General features: G+C 42.6%; 1 protein-coding gene across 2 annotated transcripts; it reads right to left on the reverse strand.

The window, feature by feature from the left end:
- Window positions 1-3,358: 3,358 nt before the first annotated feature.
- LOC102089529 (transmembrane protein 182) lies at window positions 3,359-20,559 on the reverse strand. Of its 2 annotated transcripts, none has more exons than XM_065077902.1 (6): window positions 20,391-20,559; window positions 19,532-19,707; window positions 16,854-16,971; window positions 15,468-15,566; window positions 12,462-12,599; window positions 3,359-4,923 (listed from the first exon to the last, which is right to left on the reverse strand). In XM_065077902.1, exons 2-6 carry the CDS (start codon window positions 19,682-19,684, stop codon window positions 4,694-4,696), a joined length of 738 nt encoding a protein of 245 aa, XP_064933974.1. In that variant the 5' UTR covers window positions 19,685-19,707; window positions 20,391-20,559; the 3' UTR covers window positions 3,359-4,693. The 2 variants fall into 2 exon arrangements, with proteins under 2 accessions (XP_064933974.1, XP_064933973.1); XM_065077901.1 differs by lacking the exon at window positions 20,391-20,559 and adding an exon at window positions 20,125-20,258.
- Window positions 20,560-21,102: the final 543 nt, after the last annotated feature.

The following is a 21,102-nucleotide window of genomic DNA, read 5'->3' on the forward strand; positions in this document are numbered from 1 at the left end:
CTATTTTTTCATTTGTTATTTCTTTTTAACAGCAAGCATTGACATCGTTCCACTGTTTAAACCACTGGTTCCTTTGAGTTCAGCCAAGGGTTCATGTGATCCTACTTGGAAATATCAAGTTCCAGAAGGTAAGAACATCACCTGCACTTGTGATAATTCCCAAACTAAATGCAGCATAGCATCTTGGATACACCCCTTTTTTTTAAGAGAAGATAATATAAAGAAATGAGAATATAAAGAGACAAGAAGAAAGAGAGGAGATCACTGAATGTCCAGCATTGATTTAGAAACAGGCTTTGCCAAGCAGGGTGAAGAGGTGCTTTCCCTGATCCATTTAGTGTATAGTTATTAGTATTGATAACAGGGCTCTGGCTCCCAAGAAAGTGGTGGATGAATTAGGAAACAAATACATTTCTGTAAATACAGTTTTTCCAATTCAAGTTTTAGTTTTTTTAGGAAGTGGGAAAAGAAAATGGGCTTCTAAAATGCCAAGTACTTAAAAGACTAAAAATAGATCACCGGAATAAATAAATTAACCCAGAAGACAGGACTGATGCTCTGCAGGCATCAGGGATTAAATAAATTCACTAAATTCAAAGTGGTATTCCAGATAAGAGCTCTTTGTGCTGCAGCATGTACAGCTTATTGATTATAGGATTGAGGTGCTGTGCACTCTTGTAAAATGTTCTCTGGCTGATATTACTTAATCCTGCGGTAATGTACAAAGCATGGAGCTAGCTTATATTTTCTTATTTATTTTAATTTTGTTCGTGTCTTAATTTGCAGCACTGCATCTGTGCCCTCTCCTACAAGCACCTCCTGGGCAGTGTTTGCTCAGGATGAGGGAAGAGAGGAGCTTCAGAAGGTGCTGACTCAGCAGGATGAGGGTTGGGCTACCTGATGGAAGCCTGCAGGACAGGGGCCACGGGAATCTTCCATGGTTATCATCTTCCATGGGGATGTAAAGCCTGAGCACCTCACTTTTCCATTGCCTTTGTGTGCTGGCTGCAAGGATGAGATGCCAGGTTGACACAGGTAGCCTTGGGGAGCAGCTCAGATGGAGATACTTGTTCTGCAAGACTTCCATATTTTCATTACATGAGTCCACCAAGGCAGTAGAGGCATATCTAACCAAGGTGAAAACACTGCCTGTCCAGATAAGGTGGATTTTTCTGAACAAAAAGAAAAAGCAGAAGGTTTTGTCAGTCCTGCCCGGTCAAAGCAAGTAATGCCAGAGGGGCTGTTGTACACCATGCTGGAATTAATTTGGTTAAGTTCCAATTAACCTGTTTTCCATAGTAGAAGGTGTTTTCACCTTCTTGCCCAGGTGTGGAACTGCCATCGTCGTTTCACACTTATACAGAAGGAGATTCCTTTCCTCCTTTGAAAGCTCTCCTGCCTCCGGTGCTCAGCCCGGCTCTCCCTGCAGGATGCTCGGGGCATCCTTGTGTGCTGGTTTTCTGAATCACCAGTAAAAAAGTTGATCTGACCAAGGGGAATAACTTTATCATTATTATTTGTCCCCTTGATATGAGGGAATAGCTGAACAAAGGAGCTGCATGGGCTTGATTTTTGGGTAGCCTCCACAAATCCCCATATCTCCCACAAGTTTGGTAAATGACCCAATATCTCAGTTCACCAAAATCAAGCCTATTAACCTCAGGACATGTAGCCTCCACTATATAACACTGCCTCCCAAACATCATCCACATGGCCTGTATTTTAACACCCAAGACTCATTAATATTTCCTGCAGAGTGTTCAGTAAGTAGCAAATAAAGCAGGAAGTGTCCCAGATGTTGGAAAGAAAAAATGGAATTATTCATTGCTTACTAACGTCAAATGCTAATGTGAGAAAAGCATCCTTGAAGAAATCCTTGACTAAAATTCATCAGAGTGATGTGAAATCACTGTTTTAATTATGCATTTTTGAATGTATTTATTAGTCCCGGTTCTGATCTGACTTCCAGATGTTTAACAGTGATAAGGGTCTACTGCAGTCTTCAGAATTACTCATGATTTATAATGACAAAACTTGGATCAGAATTAGGTCCTTGTCACTGCTCCATAATATCCTTTCATCAAACTTCTTCACATTCAACAGATGAAAGAGACTGTGCTATCTGCAATTTCAAACCCCACCACTGAGTCCATTAGCTTGTTTTTTGAGATTTTGCCTCCAGAAACAACAAATCTCACACAAAATTTTGTCTGCTTGAGTTATATTGGCCATAAGAAACTTGAGAGTAAAGGAACTAGTCTCTTTAGCCACCAAAATTACATGTTGGGTTAACACTTGTGCTGGCTACAAATGTTGCACTTTAATAGTGGAACTAATTAATTTAGTTACACCAGTCTATAATCTCATTCTCTGTATCCTTATTGTTGTAGCTATTACAGTATGCTCAATACCAGAGGTTAAAAAATAAAGCAAAAAAAAACAACAACAACAAAACAAACCCGAACAACTCTATTCAAGAATGATTCAAAGTAATGTGTTTTTTCAAAAGAATGATGGATTTTTAAACTATTGCTTGTTCTAGAGCTGATCCAGAATGAGTAAGTCTCCAGGGACAGTTCACTCCCTAAGGCATGAATGCATGATTAAGCTAAATGTATTCCATAAATGCCTTGATGACATTAAACTAAATTTTTTAAAGAACAGATGGAGAAAGTTAATAAATATTTCATTCTATAATATAAAACTCACTTCTATATTCACAACTTCAGGGATCCCCAGCTTCACAGATATCAATAAGCCTGATGGATTTCTGGCTGCATTCTCATTCTTCTGCCCTGGTGTCTCTTATGCGATCATCATTTCTGCATGCTTGGATTGTTTTATGGGATCAGTGAAAGGCAAGTGACTGTAAATCTTGACCTCTTCTGCTCCTGGATTATATACTTTTATTCTTTGTGACCATAAGTGTTCAGCTCTACACTGAATAGATAATTAAATGACAAAAATTATTCAAAGGGAATTTATAGTGAGAAATTATCACTTGAGGAACTGATGGGGAACAGGCATAACCCAAGGAGATATCACAGAAAAAAAAAAAAAAAAAGTTTAGAATGGCCAAATAAAACACTGAAATATCTGTGTATTTATAAATGTCATGAAACACCTATTCACTGGGAAAAAAAAAATTACCTGCATATAGCAATTCTATTCGAACAAGATTTCTATTAAGGGAAAACAGTGTGAATTTTGCTTAAGAACTGTAGACCAAGCCTGTTATTCATATGAAAGAACTAATCTCTACATGTGGGAATTACAATTTCTCACTCTCTGTATGCCATGAATCTTGTAAAAGAATAATTAGAACTTGCTCCAAAAGGAAAGAAATGCCAGACTTGAATAATATTTTAGGAAGAGCATTAACAAACATTTTTATATTGCCAACAATCTTCACTGCTTTCTAGAAGAGATTTACATTCCATTATTAATTAACTGTACTGAGTCAATAGAATGACATAAAGCTTGGGAGATATATGTTTAGCAGAAACTACGACATTCATGAGAACAGCGTGCATTTATAGGGAGTTTGATTTAAAATTTATGCGAATGAGTTCAGCAAGCAAGGGCCCAACAAACTACTTCAAAGCATCAAGATCCAGCCCGAAAACATGACAACATCAGATCTTTGCCATTTTTCAAGTGTCTTTACAAACCTCCGCATATACAGTATAAATTACTTCACCTCAATACCTCGATAGTTTGGTGCAGAATTAGCAGGTGTTACTTTTCATAGGACCACTACAATCTGCCAGGCAACGTACACTTGAGCCATTGCAAGAATTTAGAAGTATCTACATGGTATGTAATTTGTCTTTTTGGAGCTGACTCTTGTGCTACATCTGTAGAATACAACAAGGTCCCATGGTCTACCATTACAAATAAAAAATAATAGTACTATTGTTCCCACTCCCTTTCCCCCAACTCTGACTATCTTTCAGTTTTTGGGTTGCAAATCCCCACAACACTGCATCCAGGGAGAATATTAAATGCAGAGCAAGGTGGTGCTGTAAAGAGATACTAATTAATTCATGTTAGGTCTCATGCCACAGAAATTGGTTTCTTTGCTTATTGAAAGTTAGGTTAGGTCCAGCTACATTTGTATGTTCAGAAACAGGGCTTTTAAGGAAAAAAAAAAGTTTCTCATGTTTCCCGACATCCCATTAACGTGGTTGTCCTTTGACGTCAATTAGAGCCAGCTAAAAAAAAAATCATCCTTAATTGCTTTTCAGAAATAGACATTACAGCGTACACTGTCACAGCCAGATTCGATTACCTTTTACAAGAAACAAGGATGCTGGGAACACGATACAACTCCAGATCTGCTGAATATGGATGCGGAGCTCTGCTGACAGCCGGGGGAGCTGCTTTTCACAGCGAAGGCTCTTCCTTGGGCTGCAGAGAAAAATGGTTCTGAAACCTGATGCAAACCCCATAGACGCATCTAAACATCTCCAAAGTATAAAAATGCTGAAGCTGGATGTTCGGCTGGGGCCGGTTTTGGACTGGCAGCATTTGGATGCCTAGTGCTGCCTCGCTGCAGCCACATAAGAGTGAGCGTGATCATGCACCTATGCTGACAATTAGAGCTACAAAAACCATCTAGTCCTCAAAACTTGCAGACATTTCAATTACAATTTCATCGCCAATTTTCTCAAAGGCCTTCTCCAAATTCATCTTACTCCAGGGATTTCATAATGTCTCTGCCCACCAGGTAGAAGAGGAGTCCAGAAAGTAAAACCAGGGGCACCCCCGCTGCGGCGAACATGAATGACCAGCCATAATAGACATGGACGGGTACATCCTCCAGACACTTCTCGCTCCTTTCCAGAAGGATGTACTTCTGAAAATCAGCAGCAAACTCCTTCCACATCACGAAGAGAAATATGAGCAGGAGAAATAAGGCTCCTGGAAAAACAAAGATGCATTATTCTCTGCACATGAGACACAGAAAAAACACCTGAGATTGCAACAGATTTCCAATTATTCTTGCAGGTCCTTTGCAGCAAAGCTTAGTGTTGCAGAATTCATGATGTTGCTCTGCAGGTTTCCATGAAAGCCACAGAGTGACCCACACCACGGACACCACCTGCTCTCACCTCCAGTTCTCACCGTTACAGCTGGACGTGGCCCTGGAGAAACCATCATGAACACATCATGTTCACGGCAGGGATCTGTATGAGGTCAGCTCTGCGTTCCTGTCTTAAAGTCAGGTTGGTTTGCCTTTTTTTATTTTTTATTTGCCTGAGATGATTAAGAAGGAGAGACTAAGACTTACTTTTTCCCTTCTTTTTATATCTACCCTTCTGAGTAGTATCAGATCCAACTTCCACCAGAAATGCAAGGATTCTGGGACCACTCTTGCTGATTCCATTGAACCTGCCACCCCCAGCACTGGGGCAAGCGGAGCCCACGCAGACACTGAAGCAGCAGCTGCAGCTCGTGGCAGCTCCCCTCCACGTCTTGAGTTACCCAGCTTTGCAACCAAGTAGGAAAACACATGGCAAGGAGTACAGACAATTGTATTTGGCAGAGAAATAACACATAGCAGAGCAGAAAAGGCACTTAGCCAACAGATATCAATCTCAGATTGGCTACTAAATAACAGAATCAGAAAAACTATAATAAACAGCTGATATCATGAGGCTATAAAGTCTTTTTGTTGGCAAGTGCAAGGTCAGCAGCCCGCTGGGAGAGGGTCCACTCCCCTCAGAGCCCCCCCAAGCCTCGCAGGATGCCCGTGACCCAAACAGCAGATCCCCCCTGAGACCTCCCCATCTCCTGTTTCCAGATGTGGACCTGTCAAAGGTCAGTGTTTGCATGAAGAGCTCGGTCACATCTGAAAAGCATGTGGCAAACAGGCACCTCCTGGACCTGAGGGCTTTGGTGCCTTCATAGGAACCTCTTTTCCCCATAATTCAAAGAGATGGTGGTTGGAGGCTGTAGGTCTGGCTCCCCCATGTGAAGCAGATGACAAAAACTAGAGTGGCCCCATTATTATTTACTGTGTTGCATTAAAGAATATATATAGTGCATTTTAAAGTTGATATATATTAAAACGAAATAGTGACGGTGTGATGACAGATCTGAAAGCACTTCAGTAATATCTGATCTTGCTACTTCACAGCTCGAAGCCTGCTATTTTTAAATGGGGCTATATAACATACAGATATATGCACATACACACACATATATGAAAGAAATACATCACAGATTATAATATTTTTATAGTAGACATGAACAGTTTAAAATCAATTTAGTTGACAAGTTACCACACAGTCCTGTGGATGTGTTGTAGCTTCTGTTGGTTTTAATTTCTCCCCTTGCAATTTTTAAATCAAAGGTAGCTTGCACTATATTTAATTTTTCCTCCTGGCAGCTTATACACTACAAAATCCAACTCCCATGCTAAGCAAAGGCAGTGGGTAAAGCTTGACATTGATATATCTGCTTAACGGTGGTGGTTACTGAAACCTCAGTCAGAGAAAGCACATCAGTGTTTAACCGTGTTTCTGCTTATAATGGATATAAGTGCATCTCTGCTACAAACCTTCACTTCTTGTAGCCTAAAATTAGGCTTATGTGAATGTATAGAGGGCTCAAAGTCCTTACTACATGTTATATAGAAATCGAAGTTACCCGTCCTAAGCTCTCGCATCTGTTAAACTGCCTCCTACACCCCAAGACTGCAAATTAAAGCTCAATAATCAAAAATTGGTGTAACCATGTAAATATATTTTACGTTACCGTATCCTGTTATTTCAAGCTATTCTCCCTCCCATGGAAAAGTCCTTCTGTTTGCAGGACAGGCAGGCTAGGAGTTAAACAGCAGCTGCTGTAGCATTTGCATGTTCATTGAGGTTTTGATACCACTTGAAATTAACTGCACAAATAAATATTTTACACTTAATATGATAGTTGTGTGCTTAAAATACCAATTATTCTACTATAAGAAAACGATTGCATGTTTAAATAGTCACGTCCTTTACAAAATACAATATATTGATAAGAAGGCAATTAAGTCTTTATTACTGATGTAATTTAAAATTAAATTAATTAGATAGCAACTGAACCTTGAAAAGTCCTCTTTTAAAGATCAATTTATATTTCATTAACTTATAATACCTACCATAAGAGATGCAAATAAAAACGTAGCCCTGGTGGGACAGAGGACACGAATTCAGTTGCGTACTTTCAAATTCTCCTAGTTTTCTTTATATAAGCAGGTGGCTTGTGTTGAATTGCCCCAGGGTGGTTCAGATGGCCTAAGCTTCATTTATGGAAAAAATCGGACTAAAACAAACCATTTCTTACTAAGGAGGGTGCGGGGAAGCCCCATGAGAGGGTGGCACCTTCCCCGAGCTCACCAGGAGCTGAGGATGGAGAAAAGGTCCCTCCCCTGGCCCCAGGAGAAGCACCACTTCTTGGTATGAAAGATTTATTATTAAACAGGTACTGGAGGTGATAGCATGGGCATGGCGTCTAAATTAAGAACATTTTCACACTCTGGGAAAATGACAAGAAAATGTAAAGCAAGCAGCCGTCTTCCCCGGAATAATTAGAGGTGAGTGGTAAGGAGTCCCTGGGATTTACAGCATCTCCTCAGCAAGAAAATAAAAGCCAAAGGGCAGGTGGAACTGAGAAGGACGGTGGAAGCACAGGAAGGGCAGCTCACTGAAAACTGCCCAGCAAAAAAATGCTCACATGGAACAATCACAAGTATTCGTGCATCTGCCTAAAATCCATCATGCATTTAGACATTAGTAGACCCTTCATAATGAGGTTATCAGGATGTTTCGCTCCCCTATTACCAAAGTAAGTGTTTGGCATTTTTGTTTCAAAATGCTGTTTTATTTTGGATTTTTCATCTTTTGAACAGGTCTCATTTTACCACCTCCTTCTTGGGGCTTGTAGACTTGGCCACAGCAGAAAGACAACTTGGTTTCCTGCCAGACCCAAATGGCTTTTTAAGCACAAAGACAGATTTCTTCCTGCCTTGGGTAGCAAAATGAAAAACTGAAAAAAAATCTAGTTTTCTGCCCAAGAAACAAACCCGGCATCAGCACACACACCTGAGTTGCACAATGTCTGTTTAGTTTGGGTAAGTGTAACTGAAGATCTTATCACACCAGACCAGTCCCATACCCCTCTCAGCATCCCTGTGGTCTCTACCACTGGAAATTCAGCCAAGTGACTTCTTCCTGTCTCTCCCTTTGACTCTGGTCATTAGGATGGTATAGAAAAAAATTAACTGAGAAACTTTGTCTCTATGCTGATGAGGTCAACTGTGTCTTCTGGGAAGGGGCTAATTGCAAGAAAATTGAAGTGGGGTATTAATTCTTTCTCCTTCGTACACTTCTAACTGCAGAACAAGTAACCACGACGTTCCAACTCCCCCTCCCAGGAGAGCTGCACCTTCCTTGTGAGTAAATTGGAGTCAGGGTTTTTCTTTCTCCTTTGCTTTATATCCTTGTGACACCTTTATAGCTGCTAATTGTCAGGACAGGTGAGTGAACTCAATCTTTGACTCTTCTTCTGAGAAAGCTGGTGAACTTTCGTGTAATCTGCTAATTACAAGAATACTGAACTTTGACTCATTCGCCTTTCTCACTAGTTGCCTCTTCAGGATGTTAATAACAAGGAAATTGAGGGATGACCTTCAGTTGCCCTTCCATAACTGTCAGCCTTTACTGCACGTGGGGAGCCTGAGATTGCCAAAATTTTTATTTGGGAAGAAGAATCTGAGCACAAAATTCAGCACTTCAACCCACAGGACCAGCAAAGCTGGCCTTTGTTTTAATGCAGTCAGCTCACACTGAAGAAGAGGTTGGTCTGAGCACACATGGTGCTCCTCTCACACCATGATGTGGCTCTAAAAGCACTGAAGAGGCTTTGTGATGTCTTTGCCCACTGGAAACAGCCCCCGGCCGCAGCGATGCTGGGGCTGCAGGACAGTGCCACACAAGTGGGTGCCACACAAGTGGGGATGCTGGAGAAACAGCACCAGTACCACAGCAGGTGCACGAAGTGTAGACTGTATGTGGTCCATCATGTATTTATGCTTTCCAGTGTAAGGCAAGCTGATAACAACCTCTTCTTCAGCTGCTTAACTTCACTTGAATGTGCATCCTTACTGCTTAATATGAAAACTCACCATACACTCATGCTTCGCCTGTGCAAAGCTCCAGAGCAGCCACCTCGCCCCTCAGCAAGCCACCAGCTTGAGCTCGGGTCACCTTTTTCACTTAATCCTACAGCTACGCAGCTGGCCTGAATGTTTTAAGGCACCACAGCAAGCTCAGCGATTGCCCTAGGTTTGGATGAAGCATGTGCTCACTCCTGAGCTCGGGCTCTGAAGTGCCCAAAGCAAATGAAAACCGAGGAGCACAAGCACAGAAAACTGAGGAGCAGGAACAAAGTTGTCTCAGCAATTCAGTTTCCAGAAGCTGCCGTGCAGCATTCACCCGGCCCTCTTGGTGACATTGTACTGATAATTAATCATATTCTCATCTGACTAGTGAAACAAGGGGACAATTAGTCACCAGTCAGTAGCTGCCTTTCCCTTGCAAGCACCGAAGTTAAGTCTGAGATTACAAATGTTCAAAGGAAAGCAGTGCGCTGACTATTTAGTTGTGTGATTCGGATGCTTTTGGGAGCAGACTGGCTGGGACAACTGCTCAGTTGGCGACGGAGATGCGCAAATACGGCAGCAGCGATATCACACGGGCTCCGGTTGGATTTACCGCATCACCCAGCAGAGGAAATCAGGGCCGATGGCTCCAGTCCTTTGAAAGGGCTCTCAGAAACACCACCCACTGAGCACGACATTTGTTATGGTAGCTGGCAGCCGGTCAGATCTGTGCTCTTGAAAGTACAGTAAATAAAAGGCATCTCAAGAGGATCCCAAAGGGATCTAATTGACCGATAACAATCTTCACCCTGAGGCGCTGAATTCCCCCAGCAACGAAGAGGCACATGTCGCTCCTTGAGCTCGTGTCGGGGTGGTTGACCATAAATGCTCTTGGCAGCACGTGTACACCAATATCTTCAGAGCCTTTTGGTGGCAAACGTTGCATCACTTTTCAGTGACGAATCAAGGCTGTGATTTCATGACCTCAGCATGGGCTGCTACCAAAAGGGGCAGCAGGAGGTTCTGGACAGAATCAAGCTGCATATAAAGGATACCCTGAGAGACCAGGGCATCTTGCAGCCCTGGTGCCCCATCCCGCCATACGACTGCCAGACCACATTCCCGCTCTACAAATTGCCAGCGCTTTCACACTTCCTCAAGGAGAGATCCTTTCTGCGAGGGAGGTTAATTAACACTGACCCGCAGGCCATGATTAGAAGACAAGAAACACTTTCTCCTGCATCGTCCCTCCACATCCTGCTATCCAAAGGAAGGAGATGGCTGGGGAGTTCAAGCAGTATTGAATCTATTGTTCCCACTGTTAGTAAAATTGTGCAAAGGGATAGTGAGAAAATAACCACAGATGGATGCATCCGGAATCCATCAGGAAGCCTGTGCCAAGCTGGATCCAGAGCTCTGAGTTCAGGATCCCCCCAAAATAAAAGGGTCAGCTGAAACTCTAAGCAAACTTTGCTGAAAATTAGATTGAAAATATAGCAGGAAGTCTTTTCTAGCTGAACTCGTTCCTCCTAATGACAGTTAATAACAATGATTGCTGTTCAGATTGAAACTGCATTAATACAAACTTCGATTTAAACGGCAGCATCTTTGTCTAATGCCAAGAGGTTTATGTGATGCATAATCAGCTATTCTAAAAAGTGTCACACTCTATGCCCCAGCCTTTTAATCAAGAAGTAGTCAAATAAAGTGCAAAAACAGTGAAAAAATGGAGTACGGTGATTCAATAACACTTGACATCCCTTTCTGTGTAATATTTTACTTATCTGGCCAGTGTCAGAAGGTGACCGAGCTCGGTTTTTCCATTGAAGCTGAAAGTTGAGAGTTTTAAAGAAGCAGGGCTTTAACTGAGGTAGCCGATGCCTCACCAGAGAGGATTCACATATTCAGCCTTAGTCTCACAAGAAGACATCACTTCAACACACGCACATGTCAAGTGGCCAACACTAAGCAGAAGACATTGGTACGTGGAGATCCAATAGCAAGACATCTAGCAAATGCAATCCACATGTGTAAAACCACAAGAAATTCACCTTTATAGAAATTAAGTCCATCAAAGCATTTATTAGACTATGTAAGAGAGAGAGAAGCAGATGCCCACAAGCTTCCTGCCCTCACTGCGATAACTGAAGACCCGGAGGTAAATGGAATTAGCAAAGGCAGGTAGTGCCACGTGGATTTAGTGCCTTTCAGATTTTTTTAGGCAAATGGATAGATGGCATCTAGCTTCATTTTAACAAGCAGCTCAGCTGGCATCACATGGTTAATTATTAGCACATCTGGAGGAGACAGAGATTAGGAGGGGAGCAATAAAATGGATAGGGAGTCAAATAATGGGAGAAAAGACTAAAAGGTAATAATGGTGAAACTGGAAGGAATTTAGGTGGAGTTCCTCTAGAGTCCATGTCAGGACATCTCTTGTTAAATATTTTCATCAATGTTTTTGGCCCCAAAAATCTTGGACACAAAGCCCAAACTGGAAGAAAAGACACTGGTTTGTGTTTAATTCATGTAATGTGTGAGGAAGCAGGATCCTGTGTGGGATCAGTAATCAAGCAGTGGTTTTGCAGAGAAAGGCCTGACTTCATTATGAAGTTCTTCACCTGACATGGCTCAGCTGAGCTCCAGCCTTTAGCTGCTTGAGTAGCATAAAAGCTTTTTTCCGAGTTTGAGTCACTGTCATAAATCAAGTATTTCTACTAGTTAAGCCGGTTATTCCTTCGCAAATATAGAAAAGGAAAAAGCCCAAGTGATAATTCAGTGGAATCATTTGTAATGGCAGTGGGAATAATGAATAAATGTCTATCTTTAATTCATTTTCCTGCTGTGCCACCGCTTCATCTTTTCAGGTTTTATTAAGCCAGCCCTCCCATTTTGAATCGCCGGGTTTGCCTTTCATCACTCAGCGGGTTTCCAGCTCTACCAGATGTTAATAGCAGCAATGGGAGAGTCCCAAATGCAAAGCCTGACTTAGGGGAACAGAGCATGGCTGACTGCTGCCCGAGGTTAACGCAGCTATAGACTTCACTAAAATAAAAGGCTCTGCTCCTCTGCGTTGCATAGGAAAAAAGAAAAAGTATTTTTCCCAAACTCCAGCCTCCTTAGGCCTAAGGACTATCTTGCTAAAGCTTGACTGAGCATAGAGGTTTATTTCCAGTGGGAGAGAGGGAAATATCAAATCAGTGCAGCTCCCATCAGAACCCCCATCTCCCCCCAGCAGTGCCCCATCCCTGGATATCCCCTCTTCCTGCTGCATCCCCACCCCAGCTCGATGCCATTCCCCAGCTCAGCAGCTCACCCGAGACCAGGAGGAATCCGCCGCCCACTTTGTAGGAGCGGGGGCTGACAAAGGGCACCCCGCACACCAGCAGCAGCCCCCCCACCAGCCCGGCGGCAACGGCCAGCATGATGAACGCCGTCCAGAAACCTCTGTACACTGCAGGGACAAAAAGAGTAAAGTTACGGGAGAGAGTGGGGAAGGGGAGGAGGGGAAAGGGAGGAGGAGGAAAAGAAGGGAAAGGGAGAAGGAGGAAAATTAAACAAAGAATGGAGAGAAAAAAGAAAACAGGATAAAAGGAAAAAGGATAAAATAAAACAAAGAAAAAGGAAAAAGGGGGAAGGGGGAAAAGAAAAAATAAAGAAAAAAGAAAAAGGAAGAAAAGGGAGGAAAAAAAGGAAAAGGGGAAAAAAGGGGGAAAAAAGAAAAGGGGAAAAAAGAAGAAGGGAAAAAAGAAAAAGGAAAAAAAGGGAAAGAGAAAAAAAGGGGAAAAAAGGAAAAAAGGAAAAAAAGGGAAAAGAAAGGCATTTTTCTTCACTCCGTGCTTAACTCCTGCTTCAGCAACACTGCAAACAACAACCTGTAAGCTGCTCATGTCAGGCAGAGCTGGAGCTCCTGCTTTGCCAACTCCCTGCCCAGTGCAGGGGACAACGTGCCCGGAACTGGTGCAGGTTCAGGCTGAATGTTGCGCCCTGCAGAATGGGACATGAATGAGCCCAAGGGATTGGAAGGGTTTTCAGGGAAGGACACCACAAAAAGGGGTGAGAATAACAGACACTGCACTTAGCTGTGCCTGGGGGGATGGAGCTTGGCAAGGAAGGAGAGAAAACAGGAGAATTTGGAGAGAGGAAATCAAACAATGTCTTTGCTCCATTTTAATCAACACTTATAGAACGTGCCAGGTTCCTGGTTAAAGATAAAGGTGGGAGGTTTGTTAGCAGAACTGCAGGGAAAACAGGAGCTGATGATTTCTCCCATTAATAGCCATGCCCAACTCCAAGTCAGAGAACAGGGTGAGAGAACCGCTGCCTCTTCACCCACTGAATTTGGGGCTTTTGCTGTGACTTCAGGCAAGCACATCAGCCAGAGCCGAAGAAGCTTGTGTCCATCATCTCACAGGACGGGACATTGCCATTTCAGTTTCCCAGTAGCCAAGTCTCTTCCAGTCATGGCTATAAATCTTGGTCAATGTGGTCTCCAGGCATAGACCCCCTGATATCCGTTCCTCTGATTTATCTGAGCCCTTGGACCACTGCATCTCACTCTCCCTGTTGTTTTTCAAAAGGACTAGTTAGAGAGATTTAAGCCGAGCATGAGCAAGTGGTTAATGCTGAAATGATTCACACTTGAAAGAAAAATGATACAGAGAAGATGTGTTTTGTCATTTGAAACCATTTTGTCAGGAGAGCCACTTAGGGAGAGATAAGTATCTTGAACTCTCCAAAACCACAGAATTCATTTTCATGTTTAACCTCCCGTCACCCATTTCTCTCAGGGAGCCTAAGAGGATGCAGATAAGGCAGAATTATCTCTGGAGCAGGTAATAGCTGGAGGACCTCTCTTCTTGGACGGCCTCCTGTTTTGTCATCATTTGCATATGAGGATGGACCGGTTTGCAATAAAATCAGTGTTAATGACAGAAGCATCATCTCTCTGCAGATGGTTTGGAGTGAGGCTGGTGCAGCAGAGGACCCTAGTGTTCCCACTGCCCTAAAAGTGAGTGCTGAGACATTCTGATCTCCCTGGCGATCACAGCAGGGGGGTGATGGGACCCCCTAGCAGATCCCCCCAGCACCCTGGGATGCAGCTCCCATCCCCAGCACCTTTCTGGGACCTGACAGGCACATCGGAGGTAGCTGATGAGGGCTGACAGGCAGGGACAGATGCCTCCAGCACCCTTTATTTGGTATGGAAAAATTATCAGTGAGATCATTCAGAAACTCGACGTCATGCCTGCTTCTCCTAAGCAGAAAAATCCCCAACGCTTAACCCGCATGTGTGCTGCACACAGCTTGCAGCGGGCTCCTCCTTCTGCCATCGACAGGTCCCTCTTATCCATTTTACAGTGCGGCATGTTCCCCGAGGCAAGAATCCTGCACAGCACAGCAAAAGAAACTATCTGCTCTTCCTCACATGCTCCTACTGACAATTTTTTTTTAATTAATTCCTCATAAAAAAATATAAAGATAAAAAAAAAGGTACTGCTAAAGGCTAAGGAAAAGGTCAAGATGTTTGTTTGTGCAGTATGCCTGCCCCAGATCCCCGGAGGCAACACCAGAGTGATGCACACTATTTAAAGAAATCAATTCATTTCAAAAAAAGATCATTGAATTAATTCTAGCTGCTGCCACTAATTTAGCAAATTAGAATTCCTAACAGCAGCTGAATCATTAAAGAACTCTGAAAATACAGAGAAACATAAATAAAACGGGAACCAGTTGAAAGGAGAGCTCTCCAACTGCGTCGTATTCAGTGTATGAAAAATAAGCCAGTCACTTACGTGGATCTTCTAACAACTTGGTCTTTAACTGATTTTCCAGTGTTTGTTTATTTTGTCTTGCAACAAATCAACACCAGAGGTCTCTCAGGAAGCCAGACTCTGGAAATGACTCAACACCGGACTGCCACAGGCCTGCAGCCCAGCAGAAATTATTTGTGTTTCTTGCTTGCGGGGTCTGGAACTGGCCGTGGACAGAAGTCCTTTGCCTCCAGCTCCTCCCAGCCAGCCAGGAGGCAGGAGAGGGTAGAGGGTGGATTTAGCATCCTCCCTTGCTCACAAGAGCAGGCACCGAGCACCCAGCAGAACGGTACATGGCTAGTGGCCTCTGTGGAGGAGAGAAGATGTAGGAGAACATCTCCATGTGCTCATGGCTTGGGACAGTCAACTAAGCAAGGGCATTTTGTGAAGGAGCTTTACAAAAGCCTTGCTCATGCTCAGCCACATGCATTTGCAGCACTGACACACACAGCAAATCTCTGCCCGGTTGCTTGGAAAAGGAGCTGCTGGGGGAGGAGGACAGAACCCACCTGCGGTTGTGTCATAGGAAGGATGAGGAAAAGGTCCAAGAGCGATGGGCAAGGGAAAGAGGTAGCCATGCATGCAGAACTTGGGGTGAGCTTGGCTGGCTGAAAAAGAACAAGAACAAAAAAAACTGTTTGCTTTCGTTTCCTGCAAAATCAGTTACAGTATTCAGATGGCAGATGTCTTATTCTGCAAAACCTACGAAACCCTCACTGAAGGCAGAATGCTGGGGAGTAAAGAAGGATAGTAAATCCTGGTTTAGCAAGGAAAAAAAAAAAAAGAAAAAAAGGAATGATGAGAAAGGGGAGATATAACAGCATTTGAGCCTGCTACCCATACATCTTCTCATTTTCATAACCTGAATCTAAGGTGGACATAAATCATGAAAGATGGAGCAACTGAAATCAGTGTAAATATTCCCATTGCTGGTTTCCTCCAGAAAATGTATCGGACCACGAAGAAGGGGCAAAGGTATTTGGGTACCAGAATAAGCCACCTTACAAGACTTCCAGTTCATGAGAAGGGAAAGCACAATTAACATGGAAGTGCCCCATCAATATTAATACCACTGAGGCTTATCATGATTAACGGTAATAGAATGAATGTTAAATGAATTAATTAATGGTTGGCCACTTATTTAAATATGTTCCCCAGCTCAAAGGAACACTTTATAATAGGTGGACATTAGTTCATGCTAAATTGACTATGGGATACCTATTGAATTAATTATTACATCCACGAGAGCAGCAAATTAATTTGCCATGATCAATCCTATTATAATAAATACCTGAAAAAGTATTACAAATTTGCCAGTTATCAGAAAGAGTCATTTTACTTCAGGTAATGTTATATTATATCATGTATTTCCGTATAATGTAATTATATAGCAAACCCCCCTCTCTCTCAAGCCTGTCCTTTTCTATCAAAAAATTTCCATGTGAAAAATATCACGTTGTTCCATTGAACAGTGTCTGTAACTGCTCCTGCAAGATTTTACAGGAAACAGAGGTCAAGGACTGGGGAACAGCAAAGTCATCTGAAATTTTAATGACTTCAGAATAAATTTATTGTGGGAATCTGAATTATCTCCAACCAAATGCCCTACAAGGTGATCACACTGCTCCATTGGCTTGTAAGCATCTTTGAGCAGACTGAAGCCACCATGAGCACAAGGTCAAGGCTTTTTCAGTGTTTAAAACCTTTGCAGAACTTATTCAAAGTCTCTTTTTTAACCCCATAAGATTTTGTAGGTGATATTTTAAATGGCATCAAGAGGTTCCTACATTTTTGCAGACAACTGTCTCCTCATCCCTGGGAGCCCTTGTTGTGCTTGTCTGCAATTCAAACTGCGAGCAAACGCTGCGAATGTGGTGTGGTGGCATCATACTCACTGTACCAGAAGGTCCAGATGGTCTCTGGGTGGCCCTCGCCAAAGAACCAGCATCGCCAGAAGAAGCCCTCGTGATGGAAGGTGAGGATCTCCTTCCTGACCTCTGTCAGCATTTCAGCCTGCGGAGGAATGAAAGCTGAAGCTGATATAGGGATGATCACGGTGGAAAACACATACTTTTTGCTCAGATGGTTGTTGCTTTCAATTTTTGCACAGGTTTTCATTCGTTGCTTGAATTGGTTCTGGAGGGGTTGGGGAACACAGAGTTTGTCCTTGACTTTCTTTTCTGTCAGAGCTACAAAATGTTCTGACAACAAATCATCCAGCAGACCTTCACAAAACACCTTCTTCTTTCTCCAGTGCTTTTAAACTACTGATCGCCAGAGCTGGACACATATGCTGGGCAGCAGAGCGCTCTGGGTGTATTCTGATCCTTAAACACTTTCCTCAAGTAAATATTATTGCTCTTGTAAGCAGCAGGAAGCAGGCTGATTACCAGGTAAGCAACTTTAGGGGTGATCCAAAGCAACAGTTCGAATGTCCTTGCTGCTCTGCAGGATCCATGTAAGGTCTGTCTGAACCCCAGAAGAAAGCCCAACTCTAAAAGCCCCCGTGAGTCTCTTCCAACCACCAGCCCAAAGGTTTCCTTCTTTCTCTTCCTCTGCTGAGTCCAGTAGAAGTTATGCTAAACTTACACAAGAGACAAATTACTCTGCCCACATCAGTTTTCTCATAGACCACAATATGGATATTGAGAAATATTTCTTTTTAGGAGAGTCTACTTCAACCTCCAGACCAGTGAGCACAAGGTTTAGGTCTTTCCAGAAGAAAGGATATTGAAAAGTTGAGTGATGGACTATTTACCAAAAAATCTGATTAAAACTGCAGCCAAAATAAATTTTGTTTTTTATCATATACAGTTTGGTAAAGCAGACATGACTGCTATAAAATTACATTTTGTGGAGGATGGAGAAACTCCATGCAGGGATTGGACCCTTGAACTGGAGAAAGGAGATGGGACTCAGTGAGGAGGTCCTAGAAGATACTTCCTCTTCTTGAGGTTTTTATGCATCGAGTTATGACCAATTCCAGAGCTCTGACCTGATTCTCCTTTTACTTTCAAGATAAAATAACAGCTGTGGCAACGGTAACATGCAGCCCTCAAACTTCATCAGCTGATGGCTCTGACTTAGTGCATCCACAGCATATTTAATTGCTGGTTGGTAGATACTCAAGAGCATCCTTATCTGTAACGGACAGGATTTGCCAGTTTACGAAAGGGCAGAGAAGGTAAAAACACAGCCTGCTGTACAAAACCACTAACTGAAACAGAAATAATAGAAGCAGTGTCTGAAATAGAAATAAAATTGCTGAGAGGAAAGAGAGCAGTTCCTACTTCTGGCCGGCACTTTTGAAGTGTTTCTGCCTCGGTGACAGGCACACCAGCGCTCGGCCAAGAGCGTATCTGAAATGTTTGAGATGCTTAATCATGTAGTGCAGTGCCACATCTCTAGTCTCTCCACTTGAAAAGACAACCGCACAAACAAAATCTCTGCAACAATTAACATTGTCATTTCCCAAGTGCACAAAACCTGAGCGCTCTCCTCCACTCACGACCCTCTGCCAGCTCCAGGGCTTTACCGTGCCACTTTAAACAGTAAAGACAGTGTCTTCTGCCAGGCAGTTTTTCTATCATAATTCTTTTTTTTTCAAAAGAGAAAGTCATTTGGAAACATGACTCAAGCAAACAGTGCCCTACATTTGATTATGGGATTCTGAAATGAAAGAAAATATTTCTTGCTGGCATCACGGTGCTTACCCAGTGTGACTCACCACACCAGAAAAAAAATCAAACCTAATTGGATTGAACTTTGAAGTTCCGAAAATCTGCACACAACAAGGATCTTCCTGTCATTTTGTAACTGAAACCACACATTGATCGGTACAAAAACATTTTTGAAGAGTGGGTGGCTCAGGGAACTGATCCGGTTGTTATTTCATTGCAGAGTTAGCTCATAGCAAGTGCAGCTAAAATCAAACTTGCAAAAGGATCTACAAACAAGTGACATCAGCAGTTAGCAGTAAAATACCTAATTGTCCTTCAAAAATTACATTTCTAGCTAACTAAAAACTGACATAAATCTTAATTTTAAAATGTATAGGCCTGTTCTAGTAAGACAGGCTGGAAATCTTTTCTACTCTGTTCTGCGTCTGATGTTTGCTTTTGTTTTCTGTCTGCGCTGTAGTCACATCACTTCAGATGCTAATGATTGCCAAGTCCTACACTTTAAAATATGAACTATTTTTAAATGAAGAAACTACAGAGGGAGAAATCTTTTAACAGCAGATATCAGGAGATACCTTTTGTCTTTAGAGGCAAATACTGTCAACAAGTAAAGCTCTTACATTTTTGCTTTTCTTTCCCTAAAGCTTGTATCTGCCAGATTACAGAGGTGCTGTCTTAGTGTTTCCTAGATGCACTTCAGTCAAAATGCTAGATACCGTGGAAATGCTGGTTTGGATTTTAAAGTTAGCTCAGGCTGACATTTTACATTAGCAGGTCACTTTCAATGAGCATAAATATTATCACAGATTTAAAATTTTAAATATATATATATGTATATGTATATATTTAAATAAGTTAATTCTTCCAAAGTAAGACACGATTTCAGAGCTTACCTCCCCGGTCTGCAGAGTGCTGTTCCCATGCTCAAAGACACCGCAGGTCTCTGTGGCGAGAAGCCAGTAATCTGTCCCAAAAGCGATGAGGAAGAACAAGACGCCGGTGCCGCCAAGGAGCCCGGCTGTGAGGGCGGCTACTCCAACCTTCATAGGGCAGCAGGTAGGCAGCAGAACTGGAAATCAGAAAAGAAGAAAAACCCCGAAGTTTCCAAGATCGCTGGAAGAGAGGGACGAGAGAAGTGCTATTTTTGGATGGGGATAATAATCTCCTCCTGGCTGGTGTGAGTTTCAGTGGGTGGTGGGGACAGGACTAATAAAAGCCGATGACCTGGTGTAACCAAACAGCTGCGGCATTAAGGAACATGACAAATAGCTATTGAGACAGAGCAGGAAGATTTCCAAATAAACACATGGCTCTTCGTTTTAGGAGAGCGGTGCAGAGAACCTGTAGATCACGGTGCAGAGTTTTTAAAACCCCGCTTGTGCATGAGATTAGCAAAGAGGCTGAGCTTGGCTTGAGCAGATCTGAACTCAAAGATCTTTACCATGTCACAGAGTTCGCAGTTTCTGCAGCCATTGCTGTGACATACCTTTAGCCATGTCTTTGCAAGCGCAGTGTAGAAGTGGCACTTCTGCAATATGGGTCTCCTTCAGCTCCTGTGTCTGCTGAACAAAACGCTAAGGTAGCTTTCCCACAAAGAAACCGCAGAAATCCAAGCAATAACATTAAAACATTGGTGAGATCTTAAATATTTTGGTGCTCTCAGAAGTGACGCAATTACGCCATGCAAACACATTTAAATCAGGCAGATCTACACCTAGCTAGATAAGGAGTATTGAAATCAGGTGTACATACCGATATACCTTGAGTGCGTTTAGAAGGATGTTCTCTCCACTCTCACAGAAGAGCAGGCTATATAGCATCCATACCCCTCCCACTGTCCGAGCCTACTGTGGAAGAAGTGTCTCATGGAGATGAGGACATTCCTGCATGGAATTTTGCTGCCATTTGGTTCCTAACATTTTTGTCTTCTGCTGGAGCATCTGCGGTAGTTCACTGCCAGGATGCCAGACTAGGAAAATTATAATTTCTGTAGGGCAATAACTGCATTCCTGTGACATGCCAGGAGGCTGGGGGAGGAAATTTAAATTACTGTGAAAATTCATGTTCTGAGTTTCTAACCTTAGCCTAAGATGTGACCTGTTCCAAAAGGGAGGATAGGTGAGGATGTTGCCTTCCTTATCTTATAGGATTTTGTGTGGCCAAATTAATCTCTGAACGAATTCAATAGTTAAAGTTAACTGTGAACATATGGGTATCTCAGAGAAACTGCACACTGGTTAGGGAAACTGGAGAGGGTTGGGTAAAATTTTGACTACACTTCAAGCCAACTGTTGAGGCATATGGACTGCTGAATGCACTCACTCTTCTATGGGCCCAATAGACTTGAATTATAATAATTTATTCTATCCTCTGTGTTATTCTTTCTTAAATATTGCAAGGATAGCTTTTAAATAAGATATTAGCCCTCTTTTCATCACTGTTGTAGCGGCAGAGCTGCTGTTTG

The sequence above is a fragment of the Columba livia genome, chromosome 12, assembly GCF_036013475.1.
Source record: "Columba livia isolate bColLiv1 breed racing homer chromosome 12, bColLiv1.pat.W.v2, whole genome shotgun sequence".
NCBI classification, from domain to species: Eukaryota; Metazoa; Chordata; class Aves; order Columbiformes; family Columbidae; genus Columba; species Columba livia.

What these genes read in the sequence shown, in the direction of transcription:
- LOC102089529 (XM_065077901.1), bottom strand. An exon ending in CATCTGGACCTTCTGGTACA is followed by an intron (nt 15,567 to 16,853) that starts GTGAGTATGATG and finishes GTTCTTTTTCAG; the next exon opens with CCAGCCAAGCTCACCCCAAG. An exon ending in CGGATTCCTCCTGGTCTCGG is followed by an intron (nt 4,924 to 12,461) that starts GTGAGCTGCTGA and finishes TTGTTTTTCCAG; the next exon opens with GAGCCTTATTTCTCCTGCTC.